Genomic DNA, 24,805 nt, shown 5'->3' with positions numbered 1-24,805 from the left:
AAATGAGGAGGTTCGACTAGATGATCCAATGTAGCTTCCAGCGCCAACTCTCTGAGTGTAGGAAACAGAGTCCAAGGCTTGTCCTCAGGGTGTGAAAACTTCCTAAATCACAGAGGCCTGGCACAGGCAAGGCCAGTTGGCCCTTTTGCTCACAACTTACAGCTGATAGGACCAGGAGCAGTTTTTCCCAAAGATTACCTGAACTCTGTCAAGAGCTTTAAATTTCTCTTTTGAGTCAGACAAATTGCTAATCTACAAAGAAAGCAACGTTTAAGCCAAGAAGTCCGTACAACTAGCATGCCTCCTGAGATGTTACCTTGAGAAAAAGACACCAAAGCCCAGCTGGTGTTGTGTGTGACAGGGGCCACCCTGGGCCCTTTCCATCACTGAGGCTGCCTTTACTGCCCTGTACCAGAGGTGGTCATGTCCTTCCACCCATTTCCTTTAACCCCGCAAGGCAGGTGTAAAAAACCAGTCGCCGTGGAGCTGACTCATAAAAACCCCGTGTGTATCAGAGTACAACTGTGCTCCCCAGGGTTTGCAATGGCTGATTTTTCAGGATGAGATTGCCAGGCCTTTTTTTCAAGGCACCTCTGAGTGTGTCAACCACTTGCACCACCCAGGGACTCCACAGCAGGCACAGCTGTGTGTTAAACGGGAGGAACTGAAGTCTCCGAGAAGTGATATAACTGGCCTAAGGTCATTCAGCTGGTGGAGGCTGGAACCAAAATCCAAATCCAGGTCTGACTGACTCCAAAGCCCGGTTCTTTCCGCCCCATGAGGCCCCTCTGCTTTGCTGCTTACTGTGTAGTCAGAATCACTCTTCTGAATTCCAAGAGGGGACAGGAAGTCCTGACAAAAGCCGGGGCCTCCAGGGTAGCTCAGGATGAGAAACAAGTTAGGAGTCTGCCTGATTTCTTTGCATTTCTACCACACTTTGAAAAGGACAGACGGGCTTTGCTTTAAATGGTTTTATTAAAAACTGTACCAACCGACACGGGAAAAGATACACACACGTATGCATGTGAAGAACATAAAGCCAAATACTCTGTACAGGTAACAACAAAAAAAAAGGTTCCCATTACCCTCCCTCTCTTTCCCTGTGCCGTCTCCCAGAGGCAGTGTCCAGAGACCCCAGGGCAATTAACCCAGGGATGAACAAAATGCTACATTCTCAGTGGGTCTCCTCCTGGACAGCACCTGTGGGTCCCGGGACAGGACAGGCTGCTGGGCAGTGCTCACCGGGCAGGGAGAGGTGGCCACCTGCACAGAGGGGCGATGTGGCCCAGGAGCTGGCAGCTGCCTGGTAAGCACCACACCCTTCACACTGGATGCTGGCATATGTACAGATGAGCTCGCCTTTTTTTTTGCTTTTTCTTCAAGCCTCAAGTCCCCACCAGCTCTAAGTCCACCCAATGCCCACAGTGTCTCCTGGAGGCTTCACAGGCTGACAGGTTAACCCCTTCCTGAAAGAGTCCAGCCAGAGTGGCCTCTTCCCAAGGGTCCCCACCTACACAGAGGGACCCCACAGCTTCCTCCAGCCCCACTGTAGCACTGATTGGCAGGAAGCCCCACAGATCTGCAGACCCACGGGTACCAACAGAAGTCTTCATGCTTCTGCTGCTCTCTGCCCCCTCAAGTCCCCTGAAAAGAGACAAGCTCTCTGGTTAACCAGGACAGTCACAGTGGCTCCCCTGGCCCCTTCCCAGGAGGCTTTGAGGTGATGACGACCCTCTTGGAGTCCCAAACACACCCCCATGCCAAGGCTGGAGCTGGGACTGGGGGTGGGGGTGGGTTTCTCTGGCCGAGACAGGTCAGCCTGGCCCCTCTGAACAGGCCTCATAAGCTCTGGACACAGACCCACTCCTTGGGGGCTGGAGGTCACAGAGAGGTGATCTTTTTCTACCTCAGATTGAGCAAGGGAAGGCCACTGCGGGGCTGGGGAGCAGCTCTCCAGCAGTCCAGACTTTGAAAGAGCAGAGGCCAGGCTAAGTCCTCCTCCAGCCTCCCTGGGGGAGTAAGATGTCTGGCCTGGGGGGCTCTCTCCCCAGCTGTGTCTACTGACTTCTAGAGACTTCTACTCTGGGTTTCTGAATTAGAACGGCTGTTCTGACCATGAATATCAGGCTTCCCTTTCTCCAGGGCATTTCTCCACGGAGGAGGGAGGTTTTCAGTCCCCCTTCCCACCCCAGCAAGTCACAAAAGCCCCACAAATCTTTAGCTGGTCACAGGTCAGGACCCAGGTCAGACTCTCCCCTCTTCTAAACCTTATTCCCCACCCCCTAACAGGAGACAGCCAGGCCCCCGGGGGTGGGGGCAGGGGCCCAGGCAGAGGGGCTGTCTCCTGAGGCTGAAAGTTCTGGCCAGCTCACCAGGGAGGGGGAAGGGACCAGTGTAGATGACTAGGCCAATTAAAACAGCCAGCCAGGAGGAACCTTGCTGCCTCCTGGGGCTATTCTGCCAGCTACCTCCTGGGATTTTTTTTTTGGCAGGGGAGGGAGAGTAAGAGTAGTGGACACTTTAAATTTTGCCCTGGCTTGACTAAGAACAGTGAGTTAGTTCCTGGCCTTGCACTGGATGGACAATGCAGTCAGACCACCTTCCACCTGGCTCCAGACTCAGTGTTCAGTGGGCTTGTCAAACTCGGGGTTCAGTTCTCCGTGCAAGCCACAGGGCATCCAGGCTGGGCCTGCCCAGGTCTCTGAAGCTGATGGCTGTGCCTCAGTACCAAGGCCTAGACCATCTGAGCTCACACACTTATGCACGTGTGGAAAGCTCAGGTGGAAAGTCTCCAAAGAGGGGTTCAAAGCGGCCGGTATAAGTAATCCTGATTTCCTTGTGTGTGCAGCCCGAGCACACATCAGCAACCTGCTCATCACAGCCTTGCTCCAGGAGAGGAGAAAACACATTTCTTACATATATATCATAAAATGGTACAGAGACATGCAGGGAAGGCTGGATTTCACAACGGTCAGCGTGTCCCAGAGCCAGCCTTCTTGCCTGTCCCCTGGGCTCCTTCTCCTTGTAAGCAGAAACTCACCTTCATAGCAGACAAACCATGGTACACACCCTGAGAATATAATTCTGGCCAAAAAGAGGTAATACCTCCAGAACATCCAAGCAGAACAAAACAAGGCTTATACACAGTTTGATGTTCTCCTCAGAGCCACTGTGAGTCCATATGGCACCTTTGTGCAAAACAGGAAAAGGCACCCCTTTTTCTGGGCAGAAACAGCCCACATCAAGGCATATAACTTAGCAGAGCACAGGCTGGATTTCAGCCTCCACTAGCTCCCTCTGTATGTGCCCTTGTGCAGTGAACAGCCTGCCCGACTGTACATCCAGATCAATGCCCCCTTCAACAGCACTGAAGACCTCCTCTCTGCAGAATCAGAGGAGCATGGACTTGTTCAGATATGAGAGTCCATTTTGGATTCCTCCTCCAATTTCCTTAGGTAGCCCCTGGGGTCTTCTCTGCCCAAGGAAGCCACCTTTTCTTTGGGTCTTGCTTCACCTCTAGCACCAATGTTTTCTTTTCTTAGAAATGCAAAAGTTATAATTTAATTCCTAGATATCTGGTTAGCAGATTCCCTGTGTCTTTTCAGACAGGTCTGCTATCAGACCTGCCAGACCAGACGGGGCTGCTTTAAATTCTCTCCATTAGTGCCACAGCAGGGAGAGAAAGGAAGAAGTTCAGAGGCAGCGGTGCTCCTGCTGAGTTCCAGAGTGTGCCTTCTGGCCCAGCCCGAAGCTGAAGGAAGACAGGAAATGTGTCCCCAGCTTTGACGGTTCCACTCTGATCATTGTCTGTGACTCTAAAAGACACATTTCAGCTGACAAAGCCACTGTCCTGGCTTCTTCCTGTATCCCACCAGGTGTGAAAAAGGAATGGGGAAAGGAGGAGGAGGTACGTGGTTTCCAAGGAAACCAAGGGGTCTGGGTTCCTCTAGGGCTGACTGTTAATTATGGGTGGGACAGCCGCCACATTTCCCAGGCTGCAAACCTGTCCCTTTATGCCCTACAGGGGGTGCAGTGCAGTGGGTGGCTGGGTGTTTTGAAGGAGGAGCTGACAAAGGCACAAGCTGCTGCCACAGCACGATGATTGGCTATTCAGAGCATCCATGATTGACACCCAGCCAGTCGGTCCTAGGCAGCCAGACGTTGCGGTGGCTCTGCACGTCAGGACCAATCCTGGGCCCTCCAAGTGAGACCAGGTCAGATTTGAGGCCTACCCAGAAGTTTGGTTCACTTGACGGCACATTTGAGGGGTCCTTGAAGAAACCCAACCCTCCCTGAGGTCTGCTGGATATGACAGCGGCTGGGCAAGAATCCCTGAGCCCTTGAGGTGGGCACTGGCTGGGCCAAATCAGAACCCAGACATGGAGGCGGCTGACCGGCCTAGTGAAGTTGCCATACTCAGCTGGAAAGTCCCTGGCTGAAGCCCTGGTAGGGTCAAGCAGTGTTACCATCGAGATCACAGCCCCATTCACGGTGGAAGACTGATAGGTCTGGTGGAATTGGGAGTCCAGTTGAGTCTCCTTTTTCTTAACCGAGTTCCTGGGGAAAAGCTACAGTCCACTCCCCAGAGGACAGCACTAACTGGTCGTTTTCAACAACTGCTGACTGAAGAATCTACTTGTCAGAGCCTGTGGGAGGTCCCACAATCACAGACACATCAACAGTGTTTGACCAAGGCCCCCGTTCCTAGTTCCTGGTGGAGGCCTTGAACGAGGAAAGGCAGGTCCCGTTTGGGTATGTCTTATGTACACATGGAAAGAAATCTTAAAAATAAAAACACAAAACAACAAAAAACAACTTCACAAGACACAGTGCCAGTCCTCCCCGGTGTCCTTCCTATTCCAGACCGTGCTCCTGGTGCTCCACGTGAAGAGGGCAGCCCAGTCTCACCTAGGACCTGCCCCATTCCTGTTCTCCTCCCCGTTCACAGCAAGGTGGTGCAGGAATTGGAGAATCTGCCTCCACGCAGGATTTCGGTTCTGCTGGTGCTGAAAGGAAAATAGAAGACAAAAATCCATGTAACTCCCAAACCCAACTTTACAAGACTCCTTATCGTTTCCAATAAAAGTTCAGATATGCACTTCTCAGGGCGGCACGTTAATCTCATCAGTACAGCAAAGGGGCAGGGGTAAGGCAGTGTAAGGGGTGAACAGAGAAGTGGTGGGAGGAGCAGAAAGAGGAGTTCTCCTAAAACCACTGCAGTTTTAACATGAAAAAGAAAAGACCGGGCTCTTTATGCGCTGTGCACAAGGGGATTAAACTTCTCCCGGCTTGCAGGGTTTTCCAGAGTTTAGCCAAGTGCTGCTTTTAATCAGATTGGCTCCTGAGCCCCTCCAACCTCAGCTGCATGAACAACAAACTTTCTTCAGAAAGAAAGAGAAGTCCCCCCTCTCCCCCCCACTCCAAAGTAACACAGAGAACAAGGGGGAAGAGGGGGGGAAGCCTCCATCTGCAAGTGATTTGACACTGTGAAGGTCAAAGGGTTAATCTTCAATTTAAACCACACTGCTGAGGCAGCAAAAATCTGATTTCATCCAGTGCAAACACGCACACACACTGACACACAGACACACACACACACACTCCTGCACCCGCCCTCTCTCCCCTTCCAGCATCTCCAGCTCAGTGCTGCCCTTTTTATAGCCGCTCTTGACAGTAAGCCATAAATAATCCCTCTTGGAGCGCTTTCCTACTGACTGGAGCCAATTAAACGTTAAGCAAGAACATACTTGAAAACAAAACAAAAACAAAGAATGCACACTACCTTCGGGGGTTATCCCAGGTCCTATTGTCAGGCAGGGAAGCCCGGGGCAAAGTTCAATGGTCAGTGACTCACAGGGCTGTGGCTGGTGCCCCACCCACACAGGTACCATTTCTCAGGGGCCAGAGGAGGCCCAGAGGGGACTGAGGGGTGATGCGAGGGGGCAAGCGCTCTTCACAAGGCTGGAAGAGGCAAGGCTTTGTTCTCTCTTTGTCAGGGCAGGAGGACTGGGTGGGAGTCCTCCCCACTGGTCCTCAGCGGACGGAGTATAAAAACCTAGTATGCAGAAAGGAGCTATGACAAGCTAGACCTGGATTCCTTCAGTGGGCTCCTAAGCTAGAGACTTTACGGGAGGTGTCAGGCACAGCTGGAGCCCTCTCTTGGGCTGTCAAACACAGCATCAGCCCCACCAGGCCACTCCCTGTCAGGTGAGAGGCCCACAGAGTAAGACGTGGCAGAACTGGAAAGCGAGCCCTGGCAGGCTTCCTGGACTCCCACAGCACCACGGTTACACCTGGCCACCAGCCTTCCTGACCTTTCCCCAGGCAACCACGTGGGCTGCTGGGGTCCCCTTCACTCAGCCTTAGGCTACCAAGAGACAGAGGAGAGGACAGGAAAGGAGAGTCTCCCAAGGCTGACCTGAGGGCCCTGACAACCCAGGTGAACACAAAATGCCCCCACCCCCCCAACACTGTCCATGGATAGCATTACTCTTTCCCCTATGGAAAAACAAAAAAAACCCCAAACCCATTGCTGTAGAGTCAATTCCGACTCATAGAGACCCTGCAGGATAGAGAAGAACTGCCCCATAGGGTTTCTAATGAGCGGCTGGTGGATATGAACTACTGACATTTTGGTTAACTGGAAAACAACCCAGAAAGTTGGAGGCACCGATACTGCTAGGAGAGAAAGGGAAGTCGGGTGTGCCCCAGGAGGAGGCCTGGCGAACTGTGACGCTGGAGACCGAACTGTGACGCTGGAGACCGATGGCTTCCTTGTGTTTTGTAAACAAAGATGAGTAAAAAGAGGAAACACACCCGGCTTAACAAAAGCTGGTTAGAGGAAAGCAGCGTGAAAACGGGCTCAGCCCCGCAGCAGCTGGGCAGAGCTACCCCCTCCTCCTGCTCCCCTGCTCCCCGCTCCTCACAGCTGCTGCTCAGGACAGGTGCAAAGGTCATACGGCAGTGGAACAGGAGGAGAATCCAGGAAGACTGATCCCTGGGGAGGCAGGTCGGCTGGAATTCCGAGCCTCCTCAGATGCCTGTTTGAAAAGGCCAAGTAGTAAAAACATTAATGATCACAACAATAACAACACCAAGTGTGCCCAGCTCTGTTCTGAGTGTTCTACATCCTCGGCTTGAAGTGTGTTCCACGGAGCAGAGGCCTCAGCATCACCTGGGCCATCCTTAGAAATGCAGACCTACTGAATTAGAATGCACATTTAACAAACTCCCAGGTGATTCCCAGGCACATCATAGTCTCAGAAGATCACTGGGTGGCACAAACTGTTAAGCGCTTGGCTACTAACCTATAAGTTGGTGGTTCAAAGCCACCCAGCGCTGCTGAGGAAGAAAGGCCTGGTGATCTGCTTCTGTAAAGATTATAGCCAAGAAAACCCTATGGGGCAGTTCTATAACACATGGGATTGTCATGAGCTGGAATCAGCAGCAACAGGTTTGGTGTTTTGGTTATGGCGTGAGGAGCACTGCCCTGTATACACGAAACTCATTGGTCCTCTCAACAACCCTATGAGGTCAGTATTTCTTATCATCCACATTTTATAGATGAAAAAACAAAGAGGTTTGGTAACTTGGTCACATAGCCAGTAAGAGGCAGGGGCTGGATATGAACCCAGACCATCTGGCTCTGGAGCAATGTCCTCACTTATTACCACTATGCTATGGGGGCCACCAACCATCTTTCTTTGTACCAAGGCACACTGTCTATCCCCCTTCACTACAGCAGTAGCAAAAGGTTCCGACAGAACATCTAGCACAACTGGCATAACAGAGTTTATAAAGAAAACGTTCTACATCCTACTTTGGTGAGAAGCATCTGAGGTCTTAAAAGCTTGTGGGCAGCCATCTAAGATACTTCACTGGTCTCACCCTGTCTGGAGCAAGGGAGAATGAAGAAAACCAAAGACATAAGGGAAAGATTAGTTCAAAGGGCTAACGGACCACAGCCTCCACCACAATGAGTCCAGTACAACTAGATGGTGCCCAGCTACCACCACTGACTTCTCTGACCGGGATCACAATAGGGGGTCCCAGACAGAGCTGGAGAAAAATGTAGAACAAATTTTAACTCACACACACTCACACAAAAAGACCAGACTTACTGGTCTGACAGAGACTGAAGAAAGTCCGAGAGTATGACTCCCAGACACCCTTTTAGCTCAGTAATAAAGTCGCTCCTGAGGTTCACCCTTCAGCCAAAGATTAGACAGGCCCATAAAACAAGATGAGGCTAAATGGGCACACCAGCCCAGGGACAAGGACAAGAAGGCAGCAGGGGACAGGAAAGCTGATAATGGGGAACCTAAGGTCAAGAAGGAGAGAGTGTTGACATGTCATGGTGTTGGCAACCAATGTCACAAAACAATGTGTATTAATTGTTTAATGAGCAACTAGTTTGCTCTGTAAACCTTCATCTAAAGTACAATAAAAAAAAGAAAATGAAAAGAAAAAAATATTCCAACAGCCAAGGAAGGGAAGGGAGAAGACAATTTCCATGATTGAGGGCATGGGCCAATCCCATCTCTTTATGTCTCAGTTTCTTCCAAATTCCCCTAATGGAGGACCCCTGTTGCCTGGGTAACTTCCTGGGCTCTGAGGTCTCTGGGGATGAGGCAAGGAAGCACCCTCACCCCCATGATTTGGGAACACTGGGGGACCAAAAGCAGCTGTGGGTTAGAGTCCTGTCAGACTGGAAGGCATTCCCATAGGCCAGCAGGACAAGGCCTAAACAGCCCTTTTCTGGATACCAACCTCAAGCTGTAACACAGACGTTCTCAAGCCTGCACACCCCAGAACAGCTGCCTAGGGTGGCTGTGGGCAAGCGGCCAGACTCAGGCTGAGATGTCCTCGAAGGAACTCTGAGACCCAGGTTCTAATCTTGGCTCTGCCTTGAACTAGCACGTGACCTTGAAAAACTCAGTTCTCCCTCTCAGGGCTGTTTCCTCAACTATAAAATGAGGAGGCTGGACTAGATAATGCCATGAGAACCTTCTAGTTATATTATAAATCTAATATGAGCCATAATCTCTACTGGCAGAAAGTTGCTTTACCCGCAACAGTGTGTATCGTGTCATGGAAATATCCAAACAGCAGAATGTGTAGGAACAGGGAAAGGATCAGGAAACTCAAATCACTTAGGGAAATGGCAGGAAGATGCAGACTCTTAAATAAAGAGGTAGCCAGTAGACCCTCCTTTCACCTGACCCAAGACCTAGGAATCTTCTACATGTAGGCAGGCCTAGGTATAGGAGGCTGGGACACAGATACACCCTCAGAAAGGATCTGGGGTCCCTGCCTCTGCCTAGGAGAGTCTTTGGGCTCATGATTTGGTGAGGATGACACTATGGATGGTGGAGAGATGGCTGGACCAAGAGTCAGAGGACCCAACTTTAGGCTGGGATCTCCCACCAGCCTGTCTCTAAGCCCTCACTATCCTTATCAGTGAAATGAGAGTGCTGGATTAGATCAGTGGTTTCCAAACCTGACCATGTCAACAGAGCCAACCGAGGTGCTGTCGAAAATGCAGAGTCCCTGGGCCCCATCTAGACCAAGTGGGTCAGAATCTCCAGGGGAGGGGCCCAGGAACTTGTATTTTGGACAAGCTCCCTGGGTGACATTTTAAAAATCAGATGTATCTTTTATCATACATTTTAATTATCTCAGCAATTCAATGTTAATTGTAGAAAAACTGGAAAATTCAAGAAATTACAGAGGAGAAAATACAGTCGTAATCCTATAGCCTGGAAGAAAACCCTTAGTGATTCGGTGTTTCCTTCAGTCTCTTCCCACCAAAGTAAGGACTCACCCACAGGTAAATCCTGCCCAGGTGGTTCTGCGGCACCCAGGCCACAGCCAGGCATTTGGAAACCACAGAGGTACTTTCCAACCCTAAGGACAGGTGATTTGGAGTTTGTTATCTACAATTACCTGGTGTCAGACCTGGAAGGGGGGGACCTGGAGGACAGGTTGACTTCTTTGACAGCCCTGAGACTAGCAGAGCAGGGCCTGGGAACCCATCTACCATCCCATCAGCCCCCTCCGTGGGCCCGAGGAGATGCCACACGTCTCCGTCTTCTGCCACATGGCAGCCCCATAAGGAAACCCAACTGCTTGTACCAGAAGGATCAAAGAATACTCTGATTATGAGGGCCAACGATCAATAAAATACTTTTCTAAAAATTATACAAAAGAGCCTGACCAAAAAGGAAAGAAAAACGATTCGAAGGGAGGTCAGGGAGAGAAACAGTAAGGAGGAAGGAAATCAACATTCACCCAAAGGGACGAAGTACACAAAGACACGCAAACACCAAAGAACATGGATCCTTCCAGAGAAGGGTGTGGGGGAGAAGGGGCGAAGGAAGGGGTAAGCAGTAAGGAGGGTGCTCGGCCTCTGACGCCCAGGTACCTGGCCCAGCGCCCCACACATAATCTGAGATCGGTGAGTGCAAACCTCCAGAGCAAGGCCCAGCTCTCCCACACTCTGCTGGAGCTCCCCTCACAAATCTGGGAACCTGCAAAGAGTGAGGGTTCCCAGAATGCATAGTCAGGGGGCCCGCCTGGGTGGGGGAGGGGTGGAATGCTGGTAGGGATTTAACCTTATACCAGAGCCCTCAAATCCACAATGTCTAGAAGGTAGAGTCAGAGTCCCTGGGTGGTGCAAACAGTTAACATGCTTGGCTGCTAACTGAAAGGCTGGAGGTTCAAGTCCACCCAGATGCACCTTGGAAGAAAGACCTGGCAACCTACTTCTGAAAAATCAGCCACTGAAAATCCTATAGAACGCAGTTCTACCCTGACACACATGGGGTCGCCATGAGTCAGAGTTGATTCAATAGCAACCAGTTAGAGGACAGGGTCAAGGCATGGAGGGAAAGAATAGAAGTGAGGGCTCCCAAGGAGGGGGTCCTACCATGGTGGATAAAAATATTCTCTTCTGTCAAGAGGGCACGACCAGGCATTAGAGACCTATGGTTCTCCTTTGAGTCAGTCTTACATTCTTGCTGTGCCAAGGGATGAAGGCAGTCAGTCAACAAGTGTTTAAATCACCCCTACTGTGTGCAAAGCACTGTCACTCAATACATGTCCGTTCAGCCTGTACATCAGGAAACACGTGAGGGTGCACAGTAGATATTCCACAAGTGCACGCTGCACTGACTACACACAAGTCAGCCTTGCAAGATAACCCAGTTGTCAGGGGCCAGGAACAAGTGATGTCTGGCCAGGTCTAAAGATTTACTTTATGTGATAGCATCAGCCTCTTGCATGGGGAGAGGCCCAACTAGTAAAAGGCTTTCTTTTTTTTTTTAAAGAGCTGGCTGTGCTGTCTGACAAGGTTGGATTACACAAATCAAACTCTGTTTCATCCCCCGTGGCCTCCGCCCTGAGCACAAAGACTGTTCCCTGCCTTCTCTGGATAAAAATCTCCCTCTACCTCTCCCCCTGTAGATCCAATTCACACCCTCTGGGGACTTTGTGTGTCCTCAGCATTCCGGAAGCTCCAGCAAGAGCTAATTTATCCCAAAGAATCAGAGAACAAAGCAAAGCAATGCTGCACCTAGCTTTAAAAGAACGTAACACGTGATACGCAAACCTACCAGATAACAAGTTGTAATGCCTCATGCTTAGAACACACAGCCCTTCATGTTTTATTTAGAAAGAACTGTCCTCTCTTTTCATCTGATCCTCACAAAGACCTGGGACCTACAGATGGCACGTATGATCAAATCCATTTTACAGATGGAGAAGCAAAGGCTCAGAAGTTATCCCAAGCGAGTTAATTGGGGGTGGGGGTAGGGGGTTACTTGAACCCCTAACTTCTGACTCCAGAGCTACATTCATTCACTAAAATATTAGTGTATTTATTCGTATTATGAAAATAGTATTTGCTTTTCAAAGAGAATCACCATGGAACTGCTCCCCCCTTATGTTTAAAGACATTGTTTCCAGATCGTTAACTATTCAGTAAGGATGCTGTGGACCAGAAAAAATAAAGCTTTTCAGAGTCGGAGCTAACTGAAGATCAAACAGAAACAAAGCTAAAACTGGTCTGAAGTTATAACTTCAGACCACGTTCTGAAACCATGCTCAATTTCTTTAAAACGCAGAACTGTGTATATGCTACTTCACAGGGAGAGACCAAGTGAACCTCTCCCCTTGCCCCTTCATACCCTAAACCTACTCAAGCCAAGGCTGAAGGAAAACCCTTCCACTGAGAGTAAGAACACTCGAGGGAAGAGAGACTTTAGGAAAATTCCACTTGAAAGAAGTTGGAATGGTGTTTTTGTTCAATTCAGTCAGCTTTTATTGAGCACCCAACTGAGTTATGAGGGATACAAAGACAATTAAGATGTAAACCTTATTCTCAATTATTTTACAATCTAATGGGAGAAAAGTAATGTTATGGATTGAATTGTGTCCCCCAAAATATCTGTCAACTTGGCTAGGTCATGATCCCCTTGTACGATTGTGTGATTGTCCACCATTCTATATTCTGATGTGATTTCCCTATATGTTGTAAATCCTATTACTATGATGTAATGAGATGGATTAGTGGCAGTTATACTGATGAGATCTACAAGATCAGATAGTCTCTTAAGCCAACCTCTTTTGAGACATAAAAGAGAGAAGTGATCAGAGAGACATGGGGACCTCATACCACTAAGAAAGCAGTGCCAGGAGCAGAGCGTGACCTTTGGACCTGAGGTTCCTGCACTGAGATACTCCCAGGGCAAGTGAAGATTGATGACAAGGGCCTTCCTCCAGAGCCAATAGAGAGAGAAACCCTTCCCCTGGAGCTGACGCCCTGAATTTGGATTTGTTGCCTACTAGACAGTGAGAGAATAAATTTCCCTTTGTTATATTTAACTTATTATACTTTATATTTAATATATGTAAAATAATATAAATACTTGGGGTATTTCTGTTACAGCAGCACTAGATGACTAAGACAAGTAATAACACAAAGCTAAGTGTGGCATAGGGCAGAGCAGGGTCAGGAGATGAATGGGAGCTCTATGGTGTTCTAGCTTTCTGGGATGAGCTTACTGAAGGGCAGGTATGGGATGGAAGACCATGGTTCTAGAACCAATCAAATCTGTATAGTTCCAGGCTCAGCCACTTACAGTGTCACGTGGCCACGTGATTCCACTTCTGTGAGCCTCAGCTTCCTATAAAATGGGGGCCTAGAAGTATAGGGTTGTTGTGATGATTGAATGAGGAGAATATACACAAATACTGGGCCCAGTGGCAGTACCCACACTTCCCTCCTGAGCACAAGCAACACCCAGGACCCACGTCACTTTGCCGAGCACTTCCCTCAACACACTCTGCTTACATGGGCCACCCCAGAGCACTACCTTCCCAGCAGATGTATGAAATCCTGGGGAAATCCCTGACTTCCCACCCTGAGATGGGTCATGGCAGCCAGGGGCAGCTGGGCTCAGATTTCCAAGTGGCCAAGATGGGTGAGGGATTCTGAAACCCACATGGCAGCCTGTTGGGCCCAGTGGGTTTACTTCCCGAGGCTGCCTCTGACCCAGACACCTGAGCAATGGGTAATGTGGCAAAACGGAGAAGGAAAAAAATACTTCTTGCCAAGAACTTCCTCAGCCCAGCCAGCAGTGCTAAAAGGACATCGAAGCCACCAGCCATTGCCACCATGGCAACAACGATCACTTCTTCAAGGAAGAAAAGGCAGCCTTGGGCCAGGCAACTCTCAGTTGAAGACAGAAGGGTTTCCTCTAAAACGACTAAGTCCGTGGGCTGTGGGAATGGGGGTACAGGGCTGTGCTGTCCCATTGGGTGCCCTGAGCTTGGCTCATCACCAGCATTCCATACCTCCATGGCCTGGGGGTAGGATTCCTGAGGCCTTACTCAGCTTCCCCAGGGACCGCTCTGTGTTTCAGTTTTCCTCGGCCTCCATGAAGCTCACAGGCACCTTCTCCAGGAATCCGGAAGGAACAGTGGTGTGTGTGCCCTGGTCAAAGGTGAGGGAGGAGGGGGCTTGGGGGGGCAGGTCTACTGTGGGCCTACACAGCTGAGGAGAAGAAACCCCAAGGGTCTGACCCCCAACTTGAGGCCTGTGCAGCTGGCTGTTGTTGTCCTGTCTGGGGTCAGAGTCCTGGACAGGACAAGGCAAACTGGGCAAGGGAGAAAGTTGGAACCTTCCCCCTCAACACATAGACTGACGGTTCTTGCTCTGGTCATGGAACATGCCCTCTTGGCGGCCAGATGTGGATCAAAAGGCAAACCAAACACTTTTCTTTATCCTTCTGTCTGTGTCTCCCCCAGCCCCTCTCCTCTTTTCCTGGTCCCCCTCCCCTGAAAACAAAAGCAAAAGCCAAGCCCCACCCCCACGGCCTGCCTTGGTCGAGAGGGAATGGACTGTCCGGAACTTCACGGCCCTTCTCCTGGAAGAGAGAGCAGTCAGGTGCAGAGTGTGTGGGGAACTCGGCCTCTAGTCAGCCACGCTGATGACTCAGAAGCTAAATATAGCGAGCGATATAAACAGAGCCAGCCACAGAGCAAACACAGGGCCCCGAGCCCTGGCACAGCCTCTCACGCACACCCTCTCTCGACAGCCCCTCCCCGACCCTCACTGTCCCCTGGCACTGTCCTAGGTGGACCTGCTGCTCCCGGGACAGAGGCCGGCTCCTCAGGAGCCCTTCTCACTCTAGGGCGAATCTCTGGGACCTCTACCCAGGGCTGCTGCATTCAGAGGCTAAGCAACTTCATTAGCCGCCATCTGAGCCTCAGAAAACCACTCACCAACCAGGAGAGCATCCCAAAGGGTCAGGAAGCAGTCAGGGGCTGCCTGAACAAAGGATCCAGGCTGCTGGGCTGCTAGTGAAGTTGCTAGTTAATAAGCCATGGGAACAACAATTTGAGCATAGCTTCTAAAAGAGCTCCCCACGAACTACAAAGCCCAGTCAAGCGAAATCCTAAAGCCCTCTTTTAACACATTTCCCAAATTGTTAAACTGCCCATATCTTAGCAGTTACATGTATTACAACGTGCAAAGGGCTTTCACATCAACTGTGCAAGGTAAGTATTAGAAACTCAGGCTCGGAGAGGTTGAGTGATTTGCCCATGAACACAGAACTGGTAAGTGGCAGAGCTGGGATTTTAAACCAGATCTGTCTCCAAGTCTAGGACCCTTTTTGTGATACTGCAACTAGAGATGGTTTTAACTGAGTGGCTGACATTTTTCTCAGATTTCATTTTCCAGAATTTATAATTACTATTCAGGGAATTTCTAAATCTGACTGTCCTGAATGGAGCCATTTCTGGTCCAAGTGAAAAAGCAATTTCCAGCACGAAGAATTTCAACCCTCCTGTAGCTTTACTCACTCAGCAGTCTATGATAGCTGCTTTTTTAAGGATTCTTGGCTTCTTAGAGTTGTCCTGAAATACTCCCACACATTTCAAGACGATGCCATTGGGAAAACTTTCCTAAGGAAAGGGGCACCAGCTACTTACTGCCTCTTTGCCCCTTCTTAGGCCCCTGCAGGAGACCATGCAACAGGGAAAGGAAAGAAGTTAGAATTCAGACCTTCTGGCCAGATCAGCCCATACGCAGTTAGGAAGCAAACCTGCACCCTCTCCGTCTGTGCAGAAGCTGGATGGACACACGAGCACCAGGACGCCACCCTCACAGAGCCCCAGCCAAAGATAGGTCCCAGTCAGCAGACCACTGGGGGTCACATGCTGTAGCTGCTCAGCCCACAGAGGAGTAGAGGGAAACCTCCCACTTCTGACCCAGCCAAGGAAGAGCAGGGTGTGCAATGAGGTTTGTAAATGCTTTTACTTCCACTCGCTCTGCTTCCAACTCTTTTGCTGCTTTAGAGACCCCAAGGGCTGCCAGTGAACCCCTCACTGACTCCGATCTTCTGCCTCGTATCCTGACTGTCGGCCCAGGGAGCCACCCTGATCACTTGGGCAACCAGACCAGACCTCCACCTGGCAACGCTCCAAGGGAAATGCGTGGAGAGGACGCCTGGCCTGCGTAAACTGACACCAGGGGGATTTGGGATCTGTTGCATCTGGGCTCACGTTGATATGCTCAATTTGCCATAATGCCGTTCTATAACAGACCACCCCCTCATTATACCCTCCCCAGCACTACTCCACGTCTGCTAGGGAGGTTTCTCTTGGTGCAGAAATAACTGAGGTCCATAACCATGGACAAAAAGCGGGAGCTCACGCTCCCTGCAGGACTCATGGACCACTGGCCACTGAGGTCCCAGGACACTGGCCCAGATCTGAGGAGAAAGAAAATGGCCAGGAATCCTCAATTTTCTATTCTTTCTTGGGTTGTTCCTCTCAGCTCTCTAAGCTCAGCCTAAAATGATGGGGAATGGCCATCACCGACACACATTTCCCTGGTCAAGGCAAGTGGAGTAGAACTCAGGAGAGGCAGCTCTGCTCAGGGGTCAGCTTGGCAGGTGGGTGGGAAATGAACCGTGACCAAAACAAATATGGGGCTGATCAGAATTATAAACAGAGAAAAACAAACATTAAGGAAAACCTATCATGTGCCTGGAGTCCCTGGGCATTCACCTGCTAACCAAAAGGCTGGCACTTCAAATCCACCCAGAGGTGCCTTGGAAGAAAGGCCTGGTGATCCACATCTGAAGAGTTCTACCTAACATACATGGGGTCACCATGAGTCGGAATCAACTTGATAGTAGCTGGTTTACTATGTGCCTGGAACTTTTGTAAGTATCCTCCCACTCAATCTTCACGATAAAATTCTGTGGTATTAGCTCCAGTTTACAAAAGAAGAAATAGGCTCAGTGGAGCCAAGTGACTTACCGATGGCTAGCAGGTGGCAGGGAGCCCTGGTGGCATAGTGGTTAAGAGCTTGGCTGCTAACCAAAAGGCTGGTATTCTGAATCCACCAGCCACTCCTTGGAAACCCTATGGGGCAGTTTTGCTCTGTCCTATAGGGTCACTATGAGTTGGAATCAATTCAACAGCAATGGGTTTGGTTTTATAGAGTAGGTGGCAGAGCTGGTATCTAAACCTAGGCCTTTTGTCTCTACATCAAAAGCCTAGAGACTTAATCCTAAATCACTCCCTTTCCAGTGCCTCAGTTTCCCTACCTACAAAGATGAGGAAAAGGATAGGAAAGAAGATAAAGGATAAGCAAGGATGTAGGAGTAACAGCAGTACTATCTAAAAAAAACTATCTAGATAGGAAATATTGACCATAATTTATGTAAGAGGCAAATTCAGAAAATGACTTAAAACTGGTTGCTAAAGGTTCTACCGGGACTACCAATGCTCCATTTGCCTGTAGCCATCGCCTAGCCCTGTGGGCAGTGTCAGCTCCTGGTAAAGGTCTGTGAGCAGCTGGTGGGGGCTCCAGGGAGAATTCTCAAGGAGAAGATGAAAAGTGGGGCCTAGCCCTTGGTAACGGAAAACTTGGAAAAACCTGCTCTTTAGGCTAGAAAAGCCCCACTGCCTAGCCTCCTGCTACTGTAGGGTAGGAGAAGGAGGCAGATGGCAGGACGGTGGGGGGCACAGGGAACTCAGGAGCCAGTGTGGGCTGAGATGCAGGGAAGGGGAGTCTCATGTAGCTGACCTCCGGCTCTGCCTACTCTGCCCCCTTCCCACCCTCCACCCCCCGCCTGGGATGGCTCTGGCTGAGAGGACAGCACCCTTTCTAGAGCTACAGCAAGACTACTGGGTTGACCCTGTGCCTTCAAAAGAGCAATCCCAAACTGGGGGAAATGATGCCAAACAGCAAAGAGCGGTGTCAGGCTTCTCTGTCCTGTTCAGAACTGAGTCAGGAAGAAAGCCCCTTGGACTGTGTTCTAGTCCTGAGCCAGGGCACAGCTGGGCAAGGGAGGCCTCCCAGCCTGCTCCCAAGCCTATTATAAAAAAAAAAAAATCCAAACCCATTACCGTTGAGTCAATTCCGACTCATAGCGACCCTAGAGGACAGGGTAGAACTGCCCCACAGGGTTTCCAAGAAGCACCTGGTGGATTCGAACTGCCGACCTTTTGGTTAGCAGCTGTAGCTCTTAACCACTATGCCACCAGGGTTTCCCCCAAGCCTACTGGGTCTCCCCCAAAGGATGGGGGACTATTCTGGGAAACAACTGTTGAGAGAGATCAGACCCACTGCAAATGAGGAAAGCTGCCTTCTAGACAGCTGAGACGAGCCTAGAAGGCCCACAGCCACTGTGTCCTCCCATCAGCTCTGAGCTGGGCTCAGTCACAGGCCTGAATAACTAGGGTGGAGTGAATGGGCAGGAAGAAGGCCAAGAGAATGAAACCAAGAATCAGAGTGAGTCCACACATGGACTGAAGCAGAAACTCTAAGCCAAGTTTCCACATAACACTCAAAGGAGGTAAGAGGGACTGGCGCTCTGGGCCAGAGGAGGCAGGGCTGCCTTTTTATCTAAGCATAGGATCACCCTCCCTCGCTGATCACTAAGTCACCAGGGATAGCCTACCAAGATCAGGGCTAGCCCTACCTCATTCTTAAATACTTCCCACAGAACTCCTTGCCAGAGGGCACTAACCACTTTGAACCCCTTATGGCTTATTCTCAGGAAGCCCAAGGCCAGTTCCTCCCCCCACCCTATCCTCCATTGCTAGCGGTGGTTTGGCCCTTGTTACTGATACTAGCTGTCGCTGTGTCGGCCCCCAGCTCATGGTGACCCTGTGCACAATGGAAGGAAATGCTTCCCAGTCCTACACCACCCTCACAATTGGTTGCAGATTGGAGTGTTGTGAACCACAGGGTTTTCACTGACTGAATTTTGGAACTACATCGCCAGGCCTTTCTTCCTAGTCTATCATAGCCTGGAAGCTCCACTGAAACCTGTTCAGCATCATAGCAACACTCATGCCTCCAGTGACAGACTACTGGTGGTTGCACATGAGGTGTATTGGCCAGGAATCGAACCCAGGTCACCTGCACGGAAGGCAAGACTTCCACTACTGAACCACCGCTGCACCCACAACTCCTCCAATCACTTGAAGTTACTCACCTAATCTCAGGGTCTGCCCAATCACGGGAAGTTATTTATTCCCTTGAGTTCCTGACAGACAGACACAGACACACAACCCGCTGGGCGAGGGACACCAGTCTCAGAGGTAAGGAATATATTCACTTCTAGGCGGCGTCTCTGCTTCAGCAGTGGTTGTCCTAGCAGGGATCCGGCTTCAGGCTCCTCTCTCTGCCTTGGCAGCCATCCAGGAAGCCAGCCCGGAGAGGAAGGGTTAAGTGCCTGAGGGCCCAGCTCCGACAGTAACAGGGCCGGGCAGCCTCCAGCCTGTGGCACAGAAGGCTCTCCAGCACGAGCCTGCCAGCCGCCGCCTTTGTTGATGGACTCTGCCACATGCTCGGCTGACACGCGATGCTCCGCCCTGGAGGGGCTGGTGCCAGGCTGCTGGCCAAGCAGCCGGCCCAGTGCCCGGCCACCCGTCCCGCTGGTCTGGAGATAGTCTCTGAGGTACACTCTCCAGCGTCCCAGGCCCCAGTTCCCAGACAGAGACAGTGAGGAGCAGCCTCCCCAGCTGGAAAGTGTCAGGTTACAACTGGTTCTACCACTTTCCCCCACTCAGGCCTCATCCCTCCGCCTGGCTACCCGCTTCCCCCTGCACCTCAGCCAGGCACCCCTCACTGTCCAGTCTCACCGCAGCACCCTGAAAATCTTCCCCTCAGGTCTGTGAGGGACAATTCCCTGGCTATGAGAAGAGACTGCCTGTCAATCCGTTGTGTAGCCTCTCCCAACATCCCACTCTTAAGGTGCCTGAGTCGAGAACAGGCAGATAACCAACTTGAAGCTCAGACATGAAGGCAAGAGTGCTTATCCAGTCAGGCCCATCCAGTCCCTGGGAATCACAATAGCCAAGGCCAAAACTCTGGGACCCTATCCTTGAGGCCTGGCAGAGACAGAGCTGCTGATAAGAGAACAGAGGCATGCCCGGCCCCCCAGGCCCCATGCCTACCCGCTGCATATGAAGCCGGTGGAAGTGGTCTGCAATGCACTGAAGCTTTCGGGCAATCTGTACCTCTGCTCGATGTTGCCACTGCCCTTCAGGGGGCTGCTCCCCAAGTGGCAAGCCTGCAGGGAAACTGGCAGGGAGAGGGAGCCGGTAGCCAGCATTGCCTGCAAAAGATAAAGGGCCCACATCTTAGCATTCTCCAGAACTGCCCCATCCTCCCGGTGGCCCACACTCCAGACTGATACTCAGGGCCAAGCTAAACCCTAGAGTGGGAAGGGAGAGGGACCCAGCCTGCCTTCATCAGGGCACGTGGCCAAGCTTAGACAGCCTGACTTGCCTGCTGCCCCAAGTGTTTAAACTTTGAGGCTAGGAGGCTAGAAGTGCATGATCCCAATCTCCCCTTCCATGCCATGGCAAAGGCCAGGGTAGTAACATGTAGGGGTGAACCTGCCAACCTTTTGCCTTTATTCATCAGGCTACACTTGACCACAATGTATTATTCCTGTAGTAGCAGGCTGAAATTCTCTTCTAGAAAAGCACTGGAAGCAGCTCTCTAGAGCTTCTGGGCTGAGCTAAGCAAGTGACAAAGAAAGAGAAGGCCAAAAAGCATCTTCACTTTTTCAGTATAATAGAAGAGGGCTGGTCTCAGCTCCCAAAGCTCTGGGCAGCAGTGCAAAACCGAGGGAGAGAAAAATCTTCAGACCCACCGAACAGCCAGGTTCCTCTGGAGACATCCGAAGTGAGAGCACAGGCATCAGAGCCGCCACTAGGGGTGCCCGTCCGCCCGCCTCCTCCGTCCGTGCCCTCTCTGTCTTCATCCAGCTTATCAGACTCCGCCACAATCACTTTGCCAGAATTGCCCTACAGGGCAGCCCCCCCGGGAATAACTGCAGAGTCTCCTCACTGCTCCATCAGACACATGCAAGATAGCCTCTGAACCTTTCCCCTCCCTCCAAAAGCTACTGCATTAAAGGAAGAAAACAGGCTGAGTGTCTAGCCCTGCCCCTTGGCCAGCGGAGGGCATATGTCTCATAAAACAAGCTATTTAAGCCCACAAATGAAGGGGTCTTGTAAGATTTAGCCTTGGAAAGAGCCCTTCTGCTGGCACAGAGCCCAGGCAGGCCTGACCTCTTTCTCCAGTTCCCCTTCCAAGCACAGAAAGTCCCGAATGACAACTGAGGGCCACCTTCTGCCTCGAGGAGCCTTCCCTCCCAGAAGGGGATGGGTTTTTCCCTTCAGTGTTGACAGTCACAGAGCCCCCAGCCACATCAGGGCCACATCAGCCACTATGGAAGGCCCATCACCACCAGAACACGAAAGGCTGGGCCACTCACGGGGGCACAGGATGGGAACGCTGAGGCCCAGTACCCTCCCTCCAGCTCAAGAAAACACCATGGGCCCAAGGATCCCTCTGAGAAGGGACCAAAGAACAGAAAGAAGGGCAGGACAGTTTGCCTCCTTGGGGCCCAAGTAGAACCGGTGAGAAACAATACCAAGCAGACAGGCAAGAGGTAAGAGTCAAGGAATGAACTGCCCCTGCTGCTCAAATTGGGGAAGGAAATAATAGCAAAGGGCAGGTTTGGGGAGGGAAAGTCCCCTCTCTCCCCCCAACTTCTATGGGAGGAGTTCAGAGGCTAAGAGCACTCACCATAAAAGAGTCGCTGGGGTTCCTCGGTCACCCCACAAGGCAGCATGACACCCTGGCTTGGGGAGGCTGGGCTGAGAGTCTGAGTTGCCTTGTCCTCCTGGCTGGTGTGTCGAAGCCCAGGGCCACAGCAGTGGGTGAGAGGGAAGAGCTGAAGCCGGCTGAGGGGGCAGTCCAGCTGGCTCTGGGCAAACAGGTCAGCAGAGAGCAAGCCCCCGGGCTGGGTCCCAGGCTCCCCCTCCTCTGGTTGGAATACATCATCCTCCAGCTCCTCCACACACTGAGATGGCTCCATCTCCCCTGTCAGTGAGCAATGCAGGCATCTGGGATGCTGCCCCACCCAGGCCATACCTGAAAGGACTCCTCTCCTCTCCCCTCCCTTCCTTCTTCCCTGCTCCCCCCTTCTTTGAGGGAGCTGGGCCAGGGTCTGATGACACACCATCCTGGCAGTAAAGCAGCACCAAGGGAGACACCCACCCCCAAAGTGTGGACTGCTTCAAGTTCAGGGACTCTCCACACCCCTTCCCTAGGCCACCTTCCCCTCGGCCTCTTCTTCTGAGCCAGGCCAGTCAAGAAGCTGGACTCAGAGGGTTGTGAGCCATGGCAGGGGTAGATCAGCTGCTATGGGCACATAGGGTAAACTGGGGAAATGTAAACAGGGCTAGTCTCTGAGCCGCTGGGGTGGGGAGGGCAGAAGGGTGCTACAACCTTTCTGACTGGCTGTACACACAGTGCGCACAACACACACACACACACACACACAATCACTGTCCTAAGGTAACCACCGTGCTTTCAGCTCAGTCTGAGCGGAGCTCCAGGCGCAGGAGCAATAACAAAAGCCTGCAATCCTTCTGCAGCCAGGTTCCCTCCAAACCTGCTAAGCCCCGCCCTGCTGGCCATCAACTCTCCACCCTCCTCCACCCTCCGCTTACTCAACACAACAAACCGGCTCAATGGTGTGGTAAAAAGCATGTCTTGGGAGAGGGAAGGGAAAAAGGCCCACCAAGTTAGTCACTGCAGCTCTCAGGAGGGCAGCAGAGCTGTCTGTCCACCACTGGCTGGCCAAGAGAGCAGGTCCAGTATCTGGGAAAGTGTCCAGCCAGCTCAGACTACGCACTAGCCTCCCGGACTGCAAATCCCTGTCCCCACAGCCTACCATTCTTGGCAGCGCTGAACCTGAGATTGGTACAACCTGCCTCACAGAAGGAAGTGAAATTCGGCCCTCTCTTTGTGACCTCACTAGCTGCCTGTACTATTCAAGTTGTTGATATGAGTTTCTCGGTGATAAAGAAGTTCCTCTTGCTCCACCTGATGGCTCTTGGAAGTCTGCGCTTGGAGCCACCCAGCATCTTATGCTCCCAGCCCAGCCCCGGTACACACACACACACCCCAGGAACCCCTTTGCCCCTGGGGCCAGGAGCATCAACCACCTCTGTGGTTAAAGATATGGACAGACAGTTTGTCACTGTCAGACTCAATTAGAGATCTCTGGGGATTCTGTCCCCCAGTCTCTTGCCTTTGAAGAACAAGTCAAATGGTTTGCGGGTTGGTGAAGTACTTGAAGGAATCTCAGTGTAATTCAGAAATCCTTGTTCAACCAAATACACACTCTCTCTTGGGTGCTTGCCTCAACTCTCCCTCCCTGAGCTACCTATGGTCCTGTCTCCACCCTCTTCCCTGGAGAATGAGATGCCCGCCAGGATGGCAAAGCAGGCACTATCTTAGGATAGTGTTTCCCAAAGGGGAGGGCACTCCAGCTTATCAGCACCAGGAAACAAAGTTTTCCGTTGAATGGACCAAGAGCTGTCCTGCCAGTCACCTGGCAGGGGCTTCCCTCCTGCCCTTCAACCCAGAGTGATGGCTACAACCTAAGAGTGGGCCCTCCAAGGGGCAATCACAAGCAGGAGTCATTGTCTGGTTTTGCCTTTGAAGCCTGTCACCTACCTCTCCCCCAGGCAAAGCCCCAAAGTTAGACCCTTGCCTGGGCTGGAGAGTGGGGGAGGTGCAGCCAGAAGGTGTGGCTCTGTAAACCCCAGGGACCTCTTCCACTCCCCAGGTACTGCAGGTGGATCTCCTGTGGTAGAAGGTCCCGAGGTATGCTGGGCAAATTCAAGTTTAAGCCAGAATAACACTTAGAAGAGACCTTCTGCCTCTTCCCCTGAGCTGAAGAAGCCATGTCCTGACCGGTGTGAGGGGGACACTTCCTGACACCACCACGAGGGATCACAGCCTCTAAGGGCTCTAACAGGGATGCTGAACTTAGGCTCCTCCCAGGAGAGAGCAGTGACTAGACACTGGTCCTTGACTGTGGCTAAAGTCTGGGAACACACACACACACACACCTGGGTGACTCCAGGAAAGAGTGTCAGTCTCCGGGTCGTGACGCCAGGGCTCCGCGCCAGGGTCCAGCGTGACGAGCACTCGGGGGGCTTGGCGCCCAGATTCGATTGGGAAGGAGGGAAAAAGCTCAGCTGTTAAGGAGAGGAGGCTTCAGGCTCCGCAGGACGCCCACAACTTCCCGCTCTACCCCAAAGTCAGACCCAGAGGATGGGCCGTTCTTGGGCGCCCAGGTCCGCTCAGCAGTGCACCCCCTCCTGCCCACCAAGACCCAACTCCTCCGAATCCCAAACGCTACCCTCAAGTTCCCTCTTGCGGCAGCGCACCCAGATGTGGGCTGTGCACCCCGTTCCCGTACTCCAGCGTCCCAGTACTTCATGGTCACCCCAAACGCCCGCAGCCCAATTCTTCCCGGGCCCCCACGCGCAGCGCGACTTTGCTCCCCACTTGCCCGAGGAGGTGCGATCCAACTCCGCCCAGCCCCCCGCCGCCCGGGCGCTCACCGGGCAGCGGCGGCAGGCGCGGCGAACGGACGGCGGCGGCAGCAAGCGCTGGCGGGCGCTGGTGGACGAGACTCAACACCGTGCGGTATTGTTTCCAAAATACCCCCGCTCGGGGCATCCTGCAAACAGCTGATGAGGCTCCGCCCCCTGGGGCGTCACGCCGAGGGCTGGCCAATGGCGAGTGAATCCCCAAGTCCCGGGCTGGGCGGCTGCCAGGGACGGTCACGAATGTGCGAACTTTCCCTTGGAAACATTGCAAGGGGCCGAGCAAAATTCCGACCTCCGCCAGAAGCGCAGTTAGAGCGCCGTCCTCCAAACAGATTCAGTTCTAACGCGGGCT

General features: G+C 51.9%; 1 protein-coding gene across 2 annotated transcripts; it reads right to left on the bottom strand.

Annotated features, from left to right (window-relative positions):
- Positions 1-956: 956 nt before the first annotated feature.
- On the bottom strand, positions 957-24,550 carry BMF (Bcl2 modifying factor). Of its 2 annotated transcripts, none has more exons than XM_010598333.3 (5): positions 24,466-24,550; positions 23,968-24,096; positions 21,629-21,925; positions 19,984-20,144; positions 957-5,006 (listed from the first exon to the last, which is right to left on the bottom strand). In XM_010598333.3, exons 3-5 carry the CDS (start codon positions 21,918-21,920, stop codon positions 4,905-4,907), a joined length of 555 nt encoding a protein of 184 aa, XP_010596635.1. In that variant the 5' UTR covers positions 21,921-21,925; positions 23,968-24,096; positions 24,466-24,550; the 3' UTR covers positions 957-4,904. The 2 variants fall into 2 exon arrangements, with proteins under 2 accessions (XP_010596635.1, XP_023414414.1); XM_023558646.2 differs by having other exon boundaries at positions 24,414-24,509.
- Positions 24,551-24,805: the final 255 nt, after the last annotated feature.

Source organism: Loxodonta africana, chromosome 10, assembly GCF_030014295.1.
Source record: "Loxodonta africana isolate mLoxAfr1 chromosome 10, mLoxAfr1.hap2, whole genome shotgun sequence".
In the NCBI taxonomy this organism is placed as follows: domain Eukaryota; kingdom Metazoa; phylum Chordata; class Mammalia; order Proboscidea; family Elephantidae; genus Loxodonta; species Loxodonta africana.
This window is presented reverse-complemented; position numbering and strand designations above follow the sequence as displayed.

Bases quoted from the DNA above. Each gene is read 5' to 3' on its own strand.
- BMF (XM_010598333.3), bottom strand. From the start codon at position 21,920: ATGGAGCCATCTCAGTGTGTGGAGGAGCTGGAGGATGATGTATTCCAA. The intron at 20,145-21,628 runs GTGAGTGCTCTT...TATCTTTTGCAG, and splicing joins ACCCCAGCGACTCTTTTATG to GCAATGCTGGCTACCGGCTC. The intron at 5,007-19,983 runs GTAGGCATGGGG...TTTTCCTTTCAG, and splicing joins ACCGGCTTCATATGCAGCGG to CACCAGCAGAACCGAAATCC.